This window comes from Tiliqua scincoides, chromosome 4 (genome assembly GCF_035046505.1).
Source record: "Tiliqua scincoides isolate rTilSci1 chromosome 4, rTilSci1.hap2, whole genome shotgun sequence".
Lineage (NCBI taxonomy): Eukaryota > Metazoa > Chordata > Lepidosauria > Squamata > Scincidae > Tiliqua > Tiliqua scincoides.
The window spans coordinates 2,002,186-2,022,738 of record NC_089824.1 but is presented as its reverse complement, the minus strand read 5'-3'; the positions used below and the strand labels follow the sequence as shown (position 1 = coordinate 2,022,738).

Genomic DNA, 20,553 nt, shown 5'->3' with positions numbered 1-20,553 from the left:
AAGTGTTTGGGGGGGGGAGATAAAGACTTTGACATTAAAATTGGCTGTTCTCTGATCTTGGCTCCTTTCCAGTTGCTGCCCCATCCCCACTTGGGCAGGGGGGATGAGCTTGGCACCAATAAGTCTCCCAACGTCAATGCTAGGGCATTTCAAAGGAGAGGGGATCTATGCCCCGGAGTGGCTCAAAACTTATTTTAGGCATGTGTGGCACCGTCAGTTGGCATCCTTCAGTCCTGGAAGACTATGGTATCACACTCTGAATAGTGGTTCCGGAACAGTGTCCTCTCCAGTGCGTGAAGCCTGGGTAAAGTAGGTATGGAGGATAGGCTGTTACCCATGCAGCAAATCCCCCCTCTCCACATCGCTGAAATGGTCCAATGGAAAGGCAGAGGCCAATACGGTTGGTTCCAGCGGCGTCGCAGGAGTTGCCAGAACGTGACTGTGTTCAGCCATGAACTGCCTCAGGGACTCCGGCTCCGGATTTTGCCTCGAGGTTGACTCCTGAAGCCTTTTTCATAACTGGATGTAGCCACAAGGCAGTGGAGGTTTGGGATCAGAGTTTTCCTTCTCTCAGATGAGCTGTCTTCCCAGGCTAACGAGTCCCATCTACCCGATGGCTGTTTAGTCGCCTCTTACGACAAGTACAGCCAAACCAGAAGGGTGGCACCAGAAGGGTGCAAAAGAGGTAAGTCCAGTCCCTACCAGGTTGTTTTCCCTTCCTCATGGCTGGCTCTACAAACTAGGATTTTAGAGTTGGAAAGTTCCTTGGAAGTAGTCAACTAGTCCAACCCCCTGCTCAGTATAGGCAGCTACTATAGCATTTCTGACTGGCACCTAGCCACTGTTATCAGTCTCTTCATAAAAAAGAGTGGTGTGTGGCAAAACAGGTGCGGAAGAAAACTTTGGAACTTGTATTTTTTTTGTATGTATTGGCAACCTTCAGTCTCGAAAGACTCTGGTATCGCGCTCTGAATGGTGGTTCTGGCACAGCATCTAGTGTGGCTGAAAAGGCCAATCCGGGAGCGACAATCCCTTCCACACCGGGAGCAAGTGCAGTCTGTCCCTGGTCTGTCTCCCTGGCTATGGGCCTTCCTTCTTTGCCTCTTTGCCTCAGACTGTTGGCAAAGTGTCTCTTCAAACTGGGAAAGGCCAAACTTTGGAACACACATTCCAAAAATGCACTATGCCCTTCTTTGTGTGTACACTTACTCATTCACTCTCCCCCTCCCCATATTCATTTTCCGGTGCTGCTATTTGTTTTGGGTTGCGTGAGGATGCACTGGCATTCTTGGGGGGGGGGAGGAATTCTTCTAAGTTTTTCAGGCACCTAACCGCCAGTGTACAGTGTCCCCTCCCTCTAGCCTTCAGAGTCAGTTGAAGGCAAGGGAGAGGGGGGCGCTTTGCACTGGTGTTCAGGAGCCTGAAAAAACTGAGTGTTTTGTCCCCCTCCTCCAGGGACACCATTGCTAGGATGTGATGTCAGGTCAGTATAAAACTGGACTGGAATAAGCCCTTAATCAATGAAACTGATGGTGAAAACAGTGGACCTTCAGAGACAGCTGAGAACAATACAGTACTTTGACTTGAAGCCCTTGCACATCACTTTATTAACCCCTTTCCTGCCAGAATCCGTACAGAATGGCATGGACAAGGTCAGGCATCTTATAGCAGGAAAACAGAGTGAGAACCATATTTTGGAAACGTGGTATGAAAATCTGAGGAAGGCCTTCCATCCAGAATGCGTTTTTAGTATCAGGTGTCAGAGCGACTTTCCTGGGAGCCAGCCCCACTGCGTGGGACTTCTGAGGAAACACGCATAGGGTTGTCCCAGGGATGTGCAGTGGGGGGTGGGGAGGCAGGTGAGGCAGAGCCTCCCTACCCGAGTCCTTCGAAAAGCGCCGAGGCCGTGAGTTGGTGCACAGGCACACTCAAGCCACGTGCAAAGCTTGTGCGCCACCCACAGCGTCGGCGCTTTTCGAAGGACTCCGGTAGGGAGGCTCTGCCTCACCTGCTTCCCCCCACTGCCCGTGCCTGGAGTGTGCTCAGCCGAAGTCAGACACCAGGAGACGGGACCAGCCTCCCACTTTCCCGGCTGCGCTTCTCAGACAGACCCCAACACTGGACTGGGTGGAAGTGGCGGAGCAGGCCCCGCACCCCTGTGCTGCACTGCGTGCGCCGGGCAACGGGCTGCAGAGCGAGGAGAGGCCAGAGTGCCCTTTGCTTGGCCAGGCTGGCTGGCCTCGGAGCAAGTCCTAGAACTCGCCTTTGCACCCTCACGCGTCACTCTGCGTTTTTCTAACTCTACGGCTCGTGGGCAGGGCTTCGCACAGGCCATCCTCAGGCGGCCCCGCTCACTCCAGCAGTGGCCCCTCCCACTTTGCAGAAGAGGGGCGGGGCCAGAGTCGAGGGTGGGCCAACCTGCACGCCGACCTATGGTCTCGCGAGGCTGGGGCGAGGGGCGGAGCCTTCCCTCCCGGTCGGCCAATCGGCGCGGGCCATGGCGGGCGGCGCGGCCCTAGTCGTGCTCGTGGAGGCAGTGGGGCCCAGGCGGGCGGGGAGAGCGGGGCGCCATGGAGCTGCGGCGGACGGTGAGGAGACCCCCTCCCGTGTGCACGGGGGCATCGGGGGGCGCGGCTATTAGGGGCATTACGGGCGCGCCTCTCGTCGGCAGTGGCGACAGCGCCTAGAGCGCTCCCGGGCGCCTCTTGCAGGGGGCGTGCTCGCTTGGCCGGTGCGCCTGCGCATTTGTACCCCGCTTGTCTCCTGCGGGCAGTCGAAGCGCCTTCCAAGTGCAACAGCGACAAGCAGAGCGGTGGCGTAGCTGGGGGGCGGAGCACCCAGGCCGGCGGGGTGTCTCAGGGCGGCATGCAAGCGGCCCCTCCCTTCGGAGCCATTGGGGGGCAAAACGCAGCCGTATGGGCCGCTTGCACGCTGCTCTGAGGCAGCCTGCCGGCCTGGGTGCTCTGCCCCTCCAGCTACACCCCTGAAGCAGAGAACCAGGAGCGGCAGGAGGGCCCGTTGCCAGAAGGCGTCCGCGCAGAAGTGTCTGCATGAGCTTTCCGAAGGTGTCCAGGGGACGGTCCGGCTGGCTCTGCATGGCCAAGACTACAGAGCACGAGCCACCGCTGCAAGGCCCATCCCTGCACCCTCCAGCAGGGACAGGACCCAGCGGGTGCTCCGCCAGGGCTTTGGCATGCAGTGGATGCCAGCGGGAGGAAGTGGGCCTTCTGGTTCCCAAGCCGTGTCGCATTGCCTCTCCTTTGAGGAGGGAGAGCTTGGGCCGGCCAGAAGGAAGGGAGTGTTCCTTTTCCCCATCCTCCCTGCAGGAGGGCTGACCGGAGCTCAGGTTGCTTCGTGGTCCTTTGCACTTTGTTCTTCCTGAAGGCGTAACCCGACTGGCCTGCTCCGTTTTCAGGGAGCCAGCCAAGCGCTTAAGTCATCCTGCTCCCCAAAGGGGTTTGAGGACCCCACCCAAAAGGGCTTCATGAGTCTCACTCAGACCATGCAGAGAGAGACGTGACGGGAAAGTGCGGAGCCAGCGTGGTCGTTCCAAAGATGCACTGAATAATCTCTGTGAAGTGGCTGGAAATCAAATTGTGGCAGGACAAAGTTTCTGTTACCAGCAAAGGTGCATTTTTTCTGTCTTTGTGTCCTTGGTCCTGCCAGCCGTGGCACAGAGTATGAACATCAAAAGCACAGCCCCTCCTCTGAGCCCTTCTTCTGAGGGTCTTCCCAGGGGTCACCAAGACCATTTCAAACTCATTTGAGAGCCACTCCATTGAACCTCAAGCTGCTGCTTTTCAGTGCCAGGTAAATTAGTAACAGACCTGTCTTTAGCCCTGTGTGTTTGAGCAGGTAGTGGCAGCCCAGCTCCAAAAATGTTTGGATGAGGCTGGTTATCTGGACCCGTTTCAGTCTGGCTTCTGACTGGGCTTTGGAAGCGGTCTTAGTCACCCCGTTGGAGGTCCTGTTCTGGGAACCGGGCGGGGAAGGGTCTCCCTATAATTCCTGATAGACTTTTCAGCAGTGTTGGATACCATCAGCCATGGCACTCTTCTGGATCACCTTGTTAGGGCAGCATAGAGGCACTGTTTGGTCGTGGCTCTGGTCCTTGGAGGATAGATTCCAGACAGTAGTACTGGGGGATGCTTTGTCATTGACTTGTGGGGTCCTGCAGGATTCAAGCTTGTTCTCCTCTTGTTCAATATCTACATGAAACCCTTTGGGGAGGTCATCAGGGGGAGAGAGTTGAGTGCCCTGAATATTGTTATTATATACCACTTTTAAACAAAATAGATCACAAAGTGGTTTACAGACAAAATCAAATCATTAAGTGGCTCAATATGCAAATGAAATACAGCTCTGAATCCTGAGTCCATCTGATGATAGGCAGCCAAGGTCCTGAATCACAGCTGGACATTGGCAGTGGACTGGATAAGGAAAATGAGTTGAAACTAAAGTGAGACAAGACAGTGGTGGTATTGGTTAGGACAGTGGTTCTCAAACTTTGCAGCACTGTGACCCACCTCAGCCTCCACAGTGTGTTGTGTTTCTGCAAGTCTTGTGCGTTTGTGACTCTGGCGCTGCCTTTAGTGCACTTGCTTTCAGAGCTTCCTTCATAGCCTGCACTCCTGGTTTCTGAATTTGATGAACTGTGCTGAGTGGAAGGATCTGGCCCTGGGCCCTTCCAGACCCCTTGTTGCACCCAGTGTTCCTCTTGGGCAGCTGTGATGGGCCATGGCAGGCCCTCCTCTCTCACAGTGGGTCTCACTACACTGCACTCTGCATCTGCCCTGGCGTAGCAGCTAGCCTGGTGAACAAAGAACACCCTGATTGGAACTGTGCCTGTGCTGTGTGCTCCCTGAGAAGCTGTGGGCAAGTCATGTGCTCTTGCAGCCCTGCCCTGTCCCGTCCCCCGGTGCAGTGTGGCAGGGGAAGCTGCGCCTGCTTCTCGAGATGGTTTGGAAGGGTTGTCAAGAGGATGTCTGGGAAGTGCTGTGAATGTCTGTAGACTGCGCTTTGCCAACGCTGAGCAAGGCGGTTCTCTTGCAGTGGGCACTGAGCCTTCTTGCATGTTGCCTGTTGCGACAGAGCAGCTCTGCCTGTGTGTTGCACCATGCCTGGCTTTCTTGGCACTGCACAAATTGTAAGTGCTGGTGGACATGAAAGGAAAGGGAGAAGGCAGTTCTCACAGCCGCTCCCCTTGAGCTGTCCTGCAGATGTCCTCTTTGATAAAGTGTCTGGTGACCTTGGCAGCCTCTGGGGAACAGGGGATCAAGGCTGCTTCTTCACTCCTTCCTCTCCCCCCCCACCTCTCCAGGCTGCTCCTGCCAGCTGTTTTGCAACAGAACTTCTGTAGGGGTGTCTGCCAGCCAACCAGAGGCTGCAGGACTGTGCAGTCTGTGCTGGCTACTGAGTCAGACATGAGGTTAAGATGTTCATACACCCACATGGCCCTGCCTGCACTCCCCGCTGCCACCATCTCTCCTTGGCCCTGGTGGGGACATGGCAACCTTTGCACCAGCCTGCGGCTGCCTGTGCCTCAGCCTGCCCCCCCCAGCGGAAAGATGAAGGACTTGGCAAAGGAGCCATGCTGAACATTTGCCAGCCTTTTACAGTTGAGGCGCAGGTGGAGTTGTCCTGGTTCAGACTCTGGTCCCTGTGGGGTCTGCCTGCCTTGGTGTCCTGAAGACGTGTTTGCTGTCCTAATAGTCACTCTCATGTGGGCTGTTGGGTGGAAGTTGAGGGGCTGATCACATGCTGCCTGCAGATGTATGGCAGGACCAGAATGCTGGGGCTGTGCTGCGACCCCTGCTGCCTGGTGGTGACCAGGAAAGGAAATGTGGTAGAGGGGACTGACACGCCCCACCCTCCCCACTACTTCCTGACTCGAAATTCTTTCCTGAAGCTACTCTGAAAAACTTAGCAGTGCTGGTCTGCTGTCACCCACCTTTGCACACTGTGTGCATCTGGCCCGAAGTATGCGCTGGCTGGCTGGCTGGCTGGCTCACAGGCCCTGGAGATTCCCATCCACACCACTTCAGGATGATGCAAGCAGGTCAGCTTCACTTGCAGATCCTGAAGAGCTAACTGAAGTGTGCCTGTTCATGAGTAAAGGCCAGGTGGAAATAAGATACAGGCTCGTTTTAATGTGCTATGTTCAGACCATTTTGGGCGCCATCTTGAGAGGCTAGAGCAAGGCCCCGGTTAAGATCTCCTTCAGGTCACCTAAAATAGTGGTTATCCTTGCATCTGGAGGCACTGAGTTCTGCGTTCACGCAGGTGACTCTGCCTGCTCACCTGGCCAGCTCTTGAATCGGTGCTGGCACCCTTTCCAGCAATCGCACGATGTCCTGTCTTTGCAGGTCCAGATCTGCCGCTTCCACTGGCTCCTGCTGACATTCCAGAAGAGCCCGCAGCTGCTCCCTGCCCTCCGCTGCAGGCAGAACTCCAGTTTTCTGCCACCCAGGTATGCAGGGATGGGAAGAGCAGTGTTCTGTTAGGTGCTCCTTAATGTGGGTTCCCTGCATCCTGTCCTGATAGAGGAATTAATCTCCGAGCTGCGTGAGGCAGAGCAGATCCCTAAATGGGGGCAACCCAAAATCTCACATGCCTGCTGTATGGGCAGTGCTGCCTGGGCTTCCTACCTCCCCCCCCCCCCATCTGTGGTGTGCCTCACTTCCATGTCAGTCCAAGGAAGGCAGCAGGTGGGGTGGGTGGGAATCATTGCTCTCATGTCACCTCCTGACTGCCACCAGAGGGGACCTTGCCTCCTGAGCCGCAGGCCAGGCACCCGCCATCTTCCTGTGTGGCATCTCCAGTCTACCCCTCCAGTCTATAAATTCTGTTCCCCGTGACCACCATTTTAGATTAATGGCTCCCAAGAAATGAGAAGTGCCAGTGAGTGAGAGAGAGGGGAGGCTTGGGGTTTGGGCACATTTCAGAGAGGGCAGAAGCCTCCCGTCTTGGTCTGGGTCTCTCTCAGTTCCCTCCTCCCCCCTCTCTGCAGTGCTGGTGGACAGAGGGGGCTGCTGAGGAAGGCATTCCTGGCCATGGCGTTGGGCCTGCCATTGGCAGCCGGGGCCACCTATGCAATGGCAGAGAAGCCGGAACGCCGGAAGATGAGGCTGCTGCTGGAGGGAGGAGGGCGCTTTGTCAGGTGCGTCACTTGGCCTGCTCCCCTGACCCACCCCCCCCACTTGTCTACCTTAACAATCCAACTCCCCTCCCCTGCAGTCCTCATCCTTCTTTCCTTCTACCTGCTGGAGCACCCCAACTGCTGCATGCATAAAAGAGGTATGTGGGGCATGATTCTGTCTAAAGCTCCTATTCCCTGCCCAGGCACGGTGGGACCACTTGGTGGGGAGGGAAATGCACTCTGTGTACGTCCAAGTGTCCTCCTGTGGAGGATTTTATGTTCCAGGTCCAAACCCTGGTATTTGGAATCCACTGCAAGAATTGGCCACACCTGGAGCATTGCGTCCACTTATCTCAAAAAGGATATTGTGGAAATGGAGAAAGTGCAGAATAGAGCAACCAAAATGATGACTGGGCTGAGGCACCTCCCTTACGAGGAAAGGCTACAGCATTTGGGGTTCTTCGGCCTAGAAAAGAGGCGCCTGAGGGGGGACATGATTGAGACATACAAAATTAGGCAGGGGAAGGATAGAGTGGATAGAGAGACGCTCTTTTCCCTCTCACACAACACCAGAACCAGGGGACACCCACTAAAATTGAGTGTTGGGAGAGTTAGGACAGAAAAGAAAATATTTCTGTACCCAGCATGTCTGTACCCAGCATGTACGTCTGTGGAACTCCTTGCCACAGGAAGTGGTGATGGTACGTCCCCTAGATGCCTTTAAGAGGGGATTGGACACATTTCTGGAGGAAAAGTCTACCACAGGTTACAAGTCATGATTGGTATGTGCAAGCTCCTGATTTTAGAAGTTGGCTACTTTAGAAAGCCAGATGTGGGGGAGAGCAGCAAGTTGCAGATTTTGTCTTGCTGTCTTGTGTGCTCCCTGAGGCATTTGGTGGGCTGGACTAGATGGGCTTTTGGGCTGATCCAGCAAGGCTTTTCTTATGGCTTTCTGGATGTGCCTGTCATCCTGTCCTGAAGGGGAGGGGTGTTAGCTCAACCGGGAGGCTAGACTTTCCCTACCAGACAGGGAAACAGACAAGCACTCCACATCTGCATGGGCTCCCTTCATGTGTCTCCTTCTCTTTTTCCAAGGTCCCTGCGACTGGGAATTCAGATCTCCCTGGACTATTGGTGGACACACCACATTTTGCTGAGGGGCCTGGATGAGGTACAGCGCCTGCAGCTCAAGCTGCTTTCCCCCAAAGCTTTGATGCCCTCCTATCCAGGGGCTGGCGGCTAGGAAGTCTTGAGGGCTGGGCCCTTGGAGGCCTGCTGGGGTTCCCAGTCCTAGTTTTTGAGGGGGAGGTAAGCTTAGTTCCACATACACAGGATTCTCTTTGGTCCTTGAGAAACCACAGAGGAGCCACAAATAATGAGGGTCTGAATGGAAGCAGGTGGGGCAGTGAGGCATGTGCAGCTGCTTGGCCATCGGCCATTTTGAAATTGCTGGGTTAATGGAGGCCAGAAGCCACTTAAAGGAGAAAAAGGCAAGGCAGAAACAAGCAAGTGAGACAATCCTCTGAGATTGTGCAGTGTTGGGAAGTGGGTGTGGAACTGAAAGTTGAATGCTCTCATCAGTTAGAAGACAACTGCAACAGTCCTTGCATCTAGAAAGGTAGCATCTTAGCCTGAATGTTTTCTCTCTGTGACAGAAGGTGCCTGCCTAGAGCTGCAGAGTGGAGGATTGAGAGGAGGTGGAAGTTTGTAGCAAGTGCTCCTACTGCGAGCTACAGGATATGTAGTCCCTGCCCTTTCCCATTCCCTGCTCTCACTGTGACCTTTCCTTGCTTCCCACGGGGCAGGCTGTGCTATCTCAGGTCTCCCTGCCAGGGAGGGACTAACCGCCTGCCCCTTGCACTGTCTTCCCTGTCGTCAGAACAGCCCGGAGTACATGGCAGCCATGTCAGAATGTCACCAGCGTGCGGCCAACGTGATCCTGTATGGCGCCATCCAGAACGGCGGGCTCTACATCAAGCTGGGCCAAGGCCTGTGTTCCTTCAACTACCTCCTACCCCGAGAGTACATCACCACCTTGCGGGTGCTGGAGGACAGAGCTCTCCGGAGCAGCTACGAGGAGGTAGAGGGATCAGGGGTGGGCTTTGAGTGGGTGCCTTTGCTGCAGGGTGGGGCAGCTGGAGACATCCTTAGGCATCTGGTGCTTTCCTCAGTCATGCCCCAAAGGAAAACTGCAGAGAAAGGAGAGGGGCTTGCTTCTGGGAGAGGAGGGCCCACCCGGAAGGTATGTTCTTCAGGTGCGATTGTGCGGGCTTTTCTTGTGGCTGCTTTCTTGTGATCAAAAGGAAGAAACATAGTGGTTCAAGCAAAGTCCTCCATGCTGTTTTTAACCCTGCCTACACAATGGCTTTTTTCTGCACCTCCTTTTGAAAGAGGGGCCCCACCCCTTGCTGAAGCCCTTGCTTTGTGAGCAGAAGATTCAATTCCTGGTGTCTCCAAGGCCAAGAAAGGACCATCCTCCCCTCTCCCCTGCAACTGGAGAACCCAGAAAGCTTCAGCCAGCCCTGTAGATGACCACAAACTGTGGGAACCGAGGCCTGGCCTGCCCAAGCTGCCTTCCTCCGGCTCATGGAGCTGCTGCCCTGGCCCAGGGCAAGGGTCTGGCCCCTTGTTCAATTCCTGTTGCTCAGTTCTTAAACCTGTTTAGAAAATGGAAATCCCCCCCCACTTCCCCCTTCTTTGTGTAGCCCTATGCATCCAAACAGTGTGCTCTGACCTGAGGAAGAGGAAGGTCACGTTCTAGTGATTGGGGGACTTGCCAGTGGATCTCAGACCTCCTGTCAAGAGTTGATCACCATAACCTGTCTGCCTCTCCTGCGGCCTCCCTCTGGTGCAGGTGGATGAGCTTTTCCTAGAAGACTTCCAGGCCAGAGCAGACCAGCTCTTCCTTGAGTTTGACTACCGACCCATTGCTGCTGCCAGCTTGGCCCAGGTGCACCAGGCCCGGCTTCACGATGGTACCCCTGTGGCTGTGAAGGTGTGTATATGAGCCGGGGTGGGGGGATCCCTGGCTGTGGCCATGAGCACTCTCTCTCAGTGGAACTTCAGGCTGCTGACCTTCTTTCTCCCCTTCTGCAGGTCCAGTACATTGACTTGAGGGACCGGTTTGATGGGGACATCCGCACTTTGGAGTTCCTGCTACAGATTATAGAGCTAATGCACCCCAGTTTTGGGTTCAGTTGGGTCTTGAAGGTAGGAAGCCCCTGGATTCTCTCCGGGGAGGAGAGCTCTTGCTGATCTGTGAGGGCTGTCTGTGCGAACGGACTGCAGTCTCATTTATTTGAGCAATGGGTTGGGAAGAACCAATGGTTCTGACCTACGTCAGTTTCAAGTAACAAACAGGCCTCCTGAACCTGACTTCTCCCCAAGTAGGGGACTTACCGCAATTGCAAACAAAGAATATTGCGTTAAAATAAATCAAACCAACATATGGAATATAACCACAAAACCCAAAAGCAGCTAACTTTTGGGAAGTAGGGAAGGCCAGGCAGAAAAGGAAAGTCTTCAGTTCTCATTGGAAGGCTAACAGGGAGGGAGAAGTGCTTAATCCCAGTGGGAAGGAGTTCCATAATAAAGGTGTCACCACAGAGAAGCCCTGCCCCTCATCATCTTCAATCTGGACCTACGCCAGAGGCAACATGTAGCAGGGCCTCCTCTGCTGACCTTAGGGGATGGGTGGCTGAGTATGGGAGAAGGTAGTTCCTCAAATATCCTAGTCTGGAACTGTATAGAGCTTAAAAGCTCAAAAACAGCATCCTGATTTGAGCTTGGCAATCATTTGAACTACAAGAACACCCAACCTGGAGAACTCGGAATCTTGCTGGCATCTGACCTCCAGGTGAAAATGTTTTTTGTTTTGTTTTTTCAAAACCTGAGAGTAGGAACAAATAGCTAAATATGTGAAAATTAATTCTCTTGGATATTCTGGACCAGATACCAATTTTGCATTTGTAAGAACATAAAAAGAGCTCCACTGGATCAGGCCAAAGGGCCACCTAGTCCAGCTTCCTGTCTCTCACATTGGACCACCTGATGCCTCAGGGAGCACAAAGGACAAGAGACCTGCATCCTGGTGCCACTATCTTGTGTTTGGCATTCTTAGGTAGCCTACTTCTAGAACCAGGAGGTTGAATTTACCCATCATGACTTGTAACCTGTGATGGACTTTTCCTCCAGAAATTTGTCCAATCTCCTTTTAAAGGCATCTGGGCCCGACACCACCATCACCACATCCTGTGGCAAGGAATTCCACAGACTAATTACGTATTGTTTCTATGGGTCCTGTCTTGAACACCCAGGAAATGGTCTAGAGCAGTGTTTCTCAGCATTTGTCCTCTGCCTACTTTACATGGTCTAATATTCAAAATACCAGCAGAAGTAATTGGTGGTGACTTCATTGCCAGTTACTTCTGGGTTTGGGAGGCCAGATACAATGCAACAAACACCTGTTAGAGGCTCAGGGTGGATGGGAGGGCTTTTTCAAGCACAGAAAAGCATGCTTTGGAGCTTCCTACCACTGCTTGTTGTGTCGCATTCCTGAACTCGCTGCAAGTGTCCAGAGGTCCCACAGAGTACCACCAGACACCACCTCAAGTACCACTAGAGGTACTTGTACCACCAATTGAGAAACATTGGTCTAGAGCAGACATGTCCAGCTTCGAACAGGTCGTGATCTACTTTTTCTGGCCAAAAGTGCCGGTGATCTACCACCATGAAAATTAAGTTTCAAATTAGTTTCAAATTAAATTTTAACCCAATAAAGTTGGAGGATTCCCCTCCCCCCCATTTTTAATGAACCTTCTGTCATTTACTTGGATGTGATCAGCTGTTAAGCAAATTAAGCAAAAACAAAACAGAGAGACGAAGATCCAGTAAGAACTGTGAGGGGAAATGGAAAGTATATTTTTTCTTGAAGTTTTATTGAGTAATTTGTGTTAAATTTAGGCCGAATATTGATCCAGGCTGATCTTGCACAATCTTTAATATTTCGCTCTTGCTCATTAGTGAGACGTCTGAGCCTGCATTTCATCCACCAGCTTTCTGAAGTTGGGTGAATATTGCGTGAGGGCCAGTCTCAGGGAATCCTGGAGATGTTCATCTGTCATGTTGGAACGTTGTGTACTCTTTGTCATTTTCGGATGGGAATACGCAGATTCACACAAATAAGTTGAACTGAAATAGGAGTGTACAGCTTCACTGCATCTTCTCAAGTTGGGAAATTTGTCTCTAGGCACTAGCTTCCAAAACGATTCTTGCTCAGCACGGGTCTTGAGAAAAATGTCATTTTTAAGGGTTAATATTTCGTTTTCAAGAGATGGCTTGTTCAATGAGTAATTTTTACTGATAGCAGCTGCAGTTTCTTTAATGTTCACATCTACTTTGAATGGGCATGACAAGTAATCCACAACTGTTCCAATTTTTTGGAAGTCACAGAATCTATTTTCGAATTCCTGGATAACAGAACAGATTTCAGTCACATACTTCTCGTTCTGAAAAACAAAATTTGGATATTGTCCCAGATGGTCCTGCGTATTAGGAAAATGATCAAAAGTGTTGTTTGCAAGGTCAGTCATCATTAGCTCAAATTTGCTCTTGTAGGATGAAATTGTACTCATCATCTCGCCAATGCATTTGTTTTTACCTCGTAGTTCAAGGTTCATATCACTTAGTTCGCCTGTAAAGTCAGCGAGAAATGCCAGATCACATAACCACTCCTCATCTTCCAACTCTGCTTGGTCATCTCCCCTTTCCTTCAAAAAACTTCTTATTTCATTCAGTAAACTTTGCAGAAATTTGTGCCTACTGAGCCACCTTACGTCTGTGTGCAAAATGATTTCTGCTGCCCCTTCATCAAGAGTAAGATTGAAAAGCCGTCTTTGAAGTAATCTTCCACGAACTGAATTTACAGTTTTGAAAGTGATGTCCATGACAGTCTTCGTATTGAGTCTCTCGCTTGCCAAAACTTGCTGGTGAATGATGCAGTGGTAAGAAAGGAAATCTGGGAAGCCCTCATGCTGTCTGCAGAGGGCTATGAAACCTTTAACCTCACCTGTCGTTGCTCTTGCTCCATCAGTAGTGATGGAAACAAGTTATGCAATGGAAGATTATTGGAAGCCGCCTTGGGTGCCCTTTGGGGAGAAAGGCGGAATACAAATCAAATAAATAAATAAATAAGATTACACTTTGTCACAAAATAATGGAAAGAACTGAATAGTTCCTGACCGGTAGTTCTCCCTTTTAAAGAAATCATTCCAAGTAGTTCTTCTTTAACACTGAGGTCTTCAAAAACCATCTGGATAAAGACTAGTAACTGGGCTATGTCTCTTATGTCTGTAGATTCATCCAGTTGGAGTGAGAAAGCAACACAATTTGAAACATCCTCCAACAATTGTTCAGTTGTATCTCCACACATCTTTTCTATTTGCCGCACGACGGTGTTTCTTGACAATTGTACATCTTGAATAGCAGCTATGATCTTTTTTTATTTTTAAATCCTTCAAAAAGATTATCAGCTGCTTCAAGAAAACAATCTTTTACAAATTCCCCTTCAGTGAAAGGTTTGCATTTCTTTGCAATCAGGTTGCTGACCTTGAAGGATGCTATGGTTGGATTGACCAAATGTGACCTTGGCTTCACCATCAACTGTTGCTGAGTAGCCAATTTTGATTTAAGTTCTTTGAGCTTCAGTTTACGAATTTCACTTTTGGGTGGAAAATCAGCATCAAACATTGCTATGCAGAGTGTTATAATGACGTTCCAGCTTACCTTTTTTGGGCAAGGATACTGGGGCATTACAAATTAGACAACAACACTTGTCTTTCACCATGATGAAGAAGTAGTCCATTTCCCATTCATCATGAAAGTGGTAGGTTTTGCTCTTCTTTGGAACACTTATCTTCATTATACTGGGGTGGTTGGATGTAAGAAGGCCAAATCTGCTAAGTTAGTATAAACATTGGCTGAAACTAGTCCAAAACTCACTGTCCCAAAGTATTAAAGATCAACATGAACTGAAGACCTCTGGATGACGTGCAATACAAGGATTGGAGATGCCACACATGCAGTTCTAAAAGTAAAAATAAGAAATCATACTGGCACCAATAACCAAATACCACCAAACAATCATCAAAAAAAACTCAAAACACCTGTCCAGCAAACCAGATAAAATCAAATACCGCCAAACAAGTTCGAATACCACCACACACGATTTAATAAATTCTGCACACAGTGTAGAATCAACGCAAAGGCTACGCAAAATAAAATTGCAGAGGCAAGCAAAAGTCACGGTGGTTTGAACCAATTCGAAGGCAAGGCATAGGTAAGTTAGTACAAAATTGGAAAAGCCCGCCCAAATCACCAAATTCTTGACACTTTGTTGTGTCTGCCCGAAAACGTTTAACGAAAGCGAACTATAAAGCAACCAACGACCAGCACGCAACACAACTAATACGGTAAGTGTATTCAGTTAAAGCCCGGGCGAATGGATATCGCCTGGTATATAAGACACTTCTAAAGGGTGTTGGGGTGGAGGCAGGAATGGGTGATTCTGAGAGGCAGGAGACCAGGTATGATGCCGGGCCTGTGGCGTCTCGTAGCGGGGGAGCAGGCGACGGCCCCCACAAACTATTGGCACGAAAACAACAAGCGCCCCCAATACACCCGCAGGCAAGATTCCCGCAGGCAGGGAAAAAAGACAGGCAAAGGATCAGCAGCCCTTGGCAGATGACCTGCCGGCACTAGCTCTCTCCTGGCGACAGGGCAAGCTGCTGGAGAGATGGATCCAAGTGGGGCTGGCGATCAACCTCTGACCCCTCCACGATCTACAGGTAGATCACGATCTACCTGTTGGACATGCCTGGTCTAGAGCGATGTGAAACAAGTGCTGTAGGTCTTGGGGTTTGGGTGATGGAAGTCATTCTGCCTGGTGAGGCTGTACCCCTGCAAGAGGATTTGTTTGAGGTGGGTCTCAGGATTGCTTGCTGTGGGTCAGAGTGTGCTGGAGCATAACTCTAGGGCTCTGTGGGATCCACGAAGGGCATTCCAGCGTCCTCTGCAGTGTTGCACCAGGTGGTCCAGGCACTACGTCTGAGCCTGTCCTATTTCTCCAGGACCTGAAGGGGACTCTGGCTCAGGAGCTTGACTTTGAGATTGAGGCCCGCAATGCAGAGCGCTGCTCCCAGGACCTGGAGCACTTTGGCTTTGTTGTGATTCCTCACGTGCACTTGGAGAAGAGCAGCAAGGTGTGCCTGGGAGAGGGAGCAGGTTGTAGGTGGAGGAGGAGGGTCGCTCTAGGGGTAAAGAGGCACCCACACTGACAGCAACGTAGCAGGGCTGGGGAGGGCACAGCTTCCCTCAGACCAGATGGCTGTTTGGAGAAAATGGGATTCCTGCTGCCCCCCCCCCCCATTCAAAGGCATCCCTCAGGCTAAAACTTGTGCATCTGTGCGTATCTGTGCATATGTTACATGTGTTCAAAAATGTTACCTTTTTCGGTGGCCTTCTTTTAAATGCTGTCATATGTTTTGAGCTTGGGGGGGTGGGCTGGATATTCCAGAAGCCTTGTCACAAGCATTTGGACAGATCTGGTCCACAATCATGGTGGAAATAGGTCTGTTTGGGGATTGTCATGAGGCTCCATTCCCCTGGGTGTTGGGGTCCACTGAGAAGGGAGGCCCTGGGCATGCTTGTTGGCCCTGGTATCTCTGCTCGAAGGGCAAGGGCAGCAATGCAAAATGCAAGAGTTGTGAGGTGTTTGGCTGACCTTCCTTCTTCCTACTTTCTCCCTCCTCCAAGCGAGTCCTGACAGCTGATTTCTATGACGGCTGCAAAATCAATGATGTGGAGGGGATCCAGAGGCAAGGCCTACATCTCGGGGATGTGAGTATGTGAGAGGAAACGGGAAGAAGTAAGAGCATTAAGAGAAGGGACAGCTGATGTTGGCCATCTCCTCTTGAGCTGCCCAGATCCTGCCAGGTCCCCGGCTTGGAGCTTGCGTGCTTCACCTCAGAGAGGGCTGCATCTCTGCTTTCCTCCCCTGCCCCAGCGGGTAACTACATGTATTTGTGCATGAAGTATGCCCAGATACGTTACCCTTGCTTTAAAGCATCTCCACTTGTGGTGGGCATGGCAGAATGAATGTCTGTCTGTCCCACTGTTGAGGATGGCTTGAATGCTCTTCCTTCTCTTTGGTGCCAGCATTAGTCTCATCTGGGTGTGTTTCTGGCTGCAGGTAGCTGATAAGTTAATCCGAATGTTTGCAGAGCAGATCTTCTACACAGGATTCATCCATGCTGATCCTCACCCTGGGAATGGTACGGAAGGCTGTGAGCTGGGGAGGGGGCGGGAGGGGGCGCAGTGGGAGATCAAGACTGTCTGAACCGTGATGTGGGCCAGACCAGGCCGCCTTCTGACGAGCTCCAGCGGCCTGCTGCTTATGCCAGCCTTTGATCCTCAATGCCGCACATCATCTGTGGGGTGAGGGCAGATGTGTGCCTCATGCAAGATAGCTAAACAGTGCTGCGGCAGCCACTGTGAACAGTGAGAAGGACAAAGGGGCTTTGTTGGGGGGGGGAAGGAGGAGAAAAGCTGGAAGGCTCCATGGCCGCATTGCAGTGGTGGTGTTCTGCCTTTGAGGTTTTGGGGTGGTAAGAACAGAAGATGGGGAGCGAACTGTGGCACTGGTCTTCCCTGGGTGTCCGTCTGAAGAAGGTGCTCGCTAAGGGTGCTCACTCCCCGGCCTGCTGCCTCTCTCCCCCTTGCAGTGCTGGTGCGACGGGGTCCTGACGGAAAGGCCCAACTCATTCTCCTTGATCATGGCCTTTATGACTTCCTCCAAGAGAAGTAAGAACAAAGGCGGGGGGGGGGAAACAGGGCTGATACAGTCCCATCCTGTTCGGGGGGGCATCTCATGGAGCTGTGGTCAAAGCTCCCCCTCTGTGACTACCCCCCAGGGACCGAGAAGCCCTGTGCAAGCTCTGGCGTGGCATCATCCTGCGAGATGACAGCACCATGCGGATGTGTGCCCAGCAGCTGGGTGTGAAAGGTGAGCAGAGTGAACTGGCACAGCTCTTGAGTGCCTCCCAGTTACACCTCAGAGCAAATGGTTGAGCGCCCTTCTCTCTCCTCTGCCCTCCCACCACACTGAAGGGGGGGCTGCAAGGGGTGTTTCTGGTCTGGGTGGGGGGTTGTGCTGTACACTGTAGCCTGTTAGTACAGTAGGATGTGTGGTGTATTCCCTCTGCTTTGGTGCTCTCCATTGGTTACTTTGAGTGGGACGTGCTTCCCTCCCACCCTTTCCACACTGCGCCTCCCTTGACTATTGCACTGTAGTGGATTGGGCCTGCCTCCAATCCTGCTGAGGTCATAACCTCAAAAAAGTTACTCTGTGCAAGTGTTGCCCACAAAGGAGATGGCGCACTCTTGCCCAGAGAGATCCAGCACTTCGGCAGCACTCCAGAGTGGCCGAAGCCTGGTCAGGCACGTTCTTTGTCATGATTACAGAAATCCCTTCGGGGGTCAGTATTATGGTTTTAAACTTAAGAGTGGAGGAAAAATGTTCTGTGAGGCTTTCAGCACAGATCTTGGACAGCACCCTTTTTCTCCACGTAGACACACGAATCACTGAGGGCGCAACCCTAACCCACTTTCCAGCACTGATGTAGCTGTGCCAGAGGGGCATGTGCTGCATCTTGCAGTTGGGGGGGCAGTCATGGAGGCCTCCTCAAGGTATGGTTAGGATTGCAGCCTGAGCTTGATGAATTCTTGAAAGAGAAATGCGTGGGAGATTTTATATGGTATGGGGGGAAAAAAGTTTCGTGAGCTTTTCTACCAGTAGTATTATCCCCATCTTGCAACTGGGCAGACAGAGGTAGTGCCTGGTGGGTCGACAAAGCTTCAGCACCAGGTTTGTGTCACTTCCTCATCTGTGGCTTCTGCCTCCTGCAGCCTTTTGTCCCCAACCCCTGGCCTTTCTTTCTTTCCAGCCCAGGACTACTTCCTCTTCTGTGAGATGCTCCTGCAGCGGCCAATCAGCATGGCTGAGCTGGCGCTGTCTAATGTGCTGACGCGAGAGGAGGCCGTCTACATGCAGAACATGGCCAAGAACCACTTTGACCGCATCATGCAGGTGCTCAAGGACCTGCCCCGCTCCATGCTCCTCGTCTTCCGTAACATCAACACCGTCCGAGGCATCAACGTGGCTCTAGGAGCCCCTGCAGACCGGTACTACATCATGGCCAAAAGGTGGGCAGACCAGCGCAAGTGCCACAGACTAAGAGGTGTGGCATTATGGACTCCTGTTCTTCAGATGGGGCTGTAGCAGTGGTGGTGGGAGAGTCACATCTGTGTTCTGGAGGAAGCCTTCTAGCCCTGTGGGTCTTTCCATTATCTCAAGCTGCAAGAGACAGCTGCCAGACCCTGTGATTCTTCTCAGGTAGAGGTACCTGGAGGTGGGAGAGACACTCCTAATGGGGTGGAAAAACCAGCACACACCCTTCTGTGGGGGCCAGGCTGCTACTGCTGCCTAGGCTAGAAGCTATGGAGACAGGCAACTGCAGTGTGATTAATGGCAGAGGTAGACAGCAGGCTCCCTGTGGTCTCTTTAGATAGTATAAAAGAGAATGGTAGTCAGGGCTGTTTTCTCTGCATCTCTGACAAGCTGGCCAGCAGCTCTCAGCTTCTGTTCTTGGGGCAGAACAGTAAGCCAGTTCCAGGCAGCAGGAGAATGTGGCCCTTCCACACCCGCAGTTGAGGCCAGGCTCCTGTGCTGATCCATTTTGAGCAGCTGAACAAACATACCTCAGGTGGAGAGTGTTGCTGTGAACCCAGGGAGGAACAGGGCAGGGCAGAGCTTGCTGTGGTGTAGTGCTTGCGCTGCTCTTCACCTCAGGTTCCCCCAGCCAATGTTTTGATATGCAGCTTCCTGTGGTGAAGCCCAGACAGGGGATGCACCGTAATCATGGTGGCCTCTGTGTCAGGTCCCCGTGTCTGTCTCATTGCAGTGCGGTGCAATGCTGGAGCCGGACCATGAGTCAGAAACATGGCATCACCAGCACCTTCCTCCTCCGCTGGGTGCGTGCTCTCTGGGACAGCCTCATCTTTGAGACCACACTCAGGTAAATGTGTGCACGAGACCCCCCAAGCCAGAAAGATGGCCCTGAGCTCAAGCTCACGTCACCCCACTTTTTTTGTCTCTCCCCTCCCCCCAGGCTGCAGATAGCCTCTATGAAGCTGACCTCCTCTCTCCTCCGCTTCCTGGTGTATATGGGTTTCCTGCAAAAGAGTGAAGAGCAGGAGCGCATCTACGAGTACCTGCAAGCATAGTGCACTTTGGTGTGGCACAGCAACCCAGAACCATCTTGTTTTGATCCTTGTAGCCCTGCTCAGGCTGACGGAGCACAGAGGGGGACTTTCAGAAAAGGACTTTCCCTTTTTATATTATTAAAACGCTAGAAACTGCAGCCCCTTTTGTTGATATCTGGTGATATAACACAGGAGGAGAGAGGGGCACAGCCTGGAGCTGCTCTCAGTGTCCGACACTCCTCCCACCAGACACATCAGTAACAGGGAACATTTGTGTTCTGGGGGAGGGGACGTTGGAGTCAAGGGGAGAGGTCTTGCTCTCTTCCCATCCTGGAGTAAAGAGAACCCAGACACAATGGCAGTGGAGCTGTGACTCCATAGAATGCAAATACCAACCAAGTGTGCCACAACAACAGGGCCTGACCCATATTTGGAGGTTTCAGTATAACAGAGCAGTTCCCCAAAGTGAACCTTTGTGGTGCTTTTCCCCCAAACCAAGTAAGATGGGACAGGTGCAAGCAAGACCCTCTCCACCCCTGAACACACAGGCAGTTATCAGTCAGCTGAAAAGGGTAAATGCCACACACAAGTTTGTGGCAAATGATACTGAAGACCAGTGTGCCGGCCTCCTGCTGCTGTGCCGTGAATGTCCTGCCAAACTGGTCCACTGCACAAGGGCCAATATGGTTAGACACCAAGAGCCCCTTGTGAGTAATGAGCTGCAACTATGGAGGAGGGAATGAGAGGTGACACAAGCCACTCTTCACACTGGACCTGTGGGATCCACCATCACAGAATGGCAGCTCCAGTGCTTTCAAAGTGGATTGGCAGAATTAACACCCCGTTGCTGGGGAGCCACAGCAGTGATCTGTGGCAAGCAGGACAGCAGCCAGGTGGCACTTTGGTCCTTGCATTCTGTGACGGAGCTCAACTGCAGTATTTCCTTGCTCAGAGGGAGGCACGAAGCCTCCAGGAGCACCCTTTCCCAAGGTAAGCAAGCACCCAAACTTAGTGCAGGGAAATAAGTGAATCCCAAAGAAGAAAAGACTGAACAAAGGTCGCAGGTGGCACCCTACAGGCCAACAACCCCACCCCTC

At 52.0% G+C, this 20,553-nt stretch overlaps 1 protein-coding gene across 4 annotated transcripts; it reads left to right on the top strand.

Annotated features, from left to right (window-relative positions):
• Positions 1-2,531: 2,531 nt before the first annotated feature.
• ADCK5 (aarF domain containing kinase 5) lies at positions 2,532-19,614 on the top strand. 4 transcript variants are annotated; one of them, XM_066625916.1, is made up of 15 exons: positions 2,532-2,588; positions 6,366-6,469; positions 7,010-7,159; positions 8,234-8,309; positions 9,018-9,218; positions 9,993-10,133; positions 10,235-10,348; positions 15,265-15,396; positions 15,950-16,033; positions 16,386-16,467; positions 16,918-16,996; positions 17,107-17,198; positions 18,139-18,397; positions 19,156-19,269; positions 19,363-19,614. In XM_066625916.1, the coding sequence occupies exons 1-15, from the start codon at positions 2,571-2,573 to the stop codon at positions 19,475-19,477; spliced, it is 1,761 nt and encodes a 586-aa protein (XP_066482013.1). In that variant the 5' UTR covers positions 2,532-2,570; the 3' UTR covers positions 19,478-19,614. The 4 variants fall into 4 exon arrangements, with proteins under 4 accessions (XP_066482013.1, XP_066482014.1, XP_066482016.1 ...); XM_066625919.1 differs by lacking the exon at positions 2,532-2,588 and adding an exon at positions 3,767-3,810; XM_066625917.1 differs by lacking the exon at positions 15,265-15,396.
• Positions 19,615-20,553: the final 939 nt, after the last annotated feature.

Bases quoted from the DNA above. Each gene is read 5' to 3' on its own strand.
- ADCK5 (XM_066625916.1), top strand. The intron at 9,219-9,992 runs GTAGAGGGATCA...CCTCTGGTGCAG, and splicing joins TCCGGAGCAGCTACGAGGAG to GTGGATGAGCTTTTCCTAGA. The intron at 18,398-19,155 runs GTGGGCAGACCA...GTCTCATTGCAG, and splicing joins TACTACATCATGGCCAAAAG to TGCGGTGCAATGCTGGAGCC.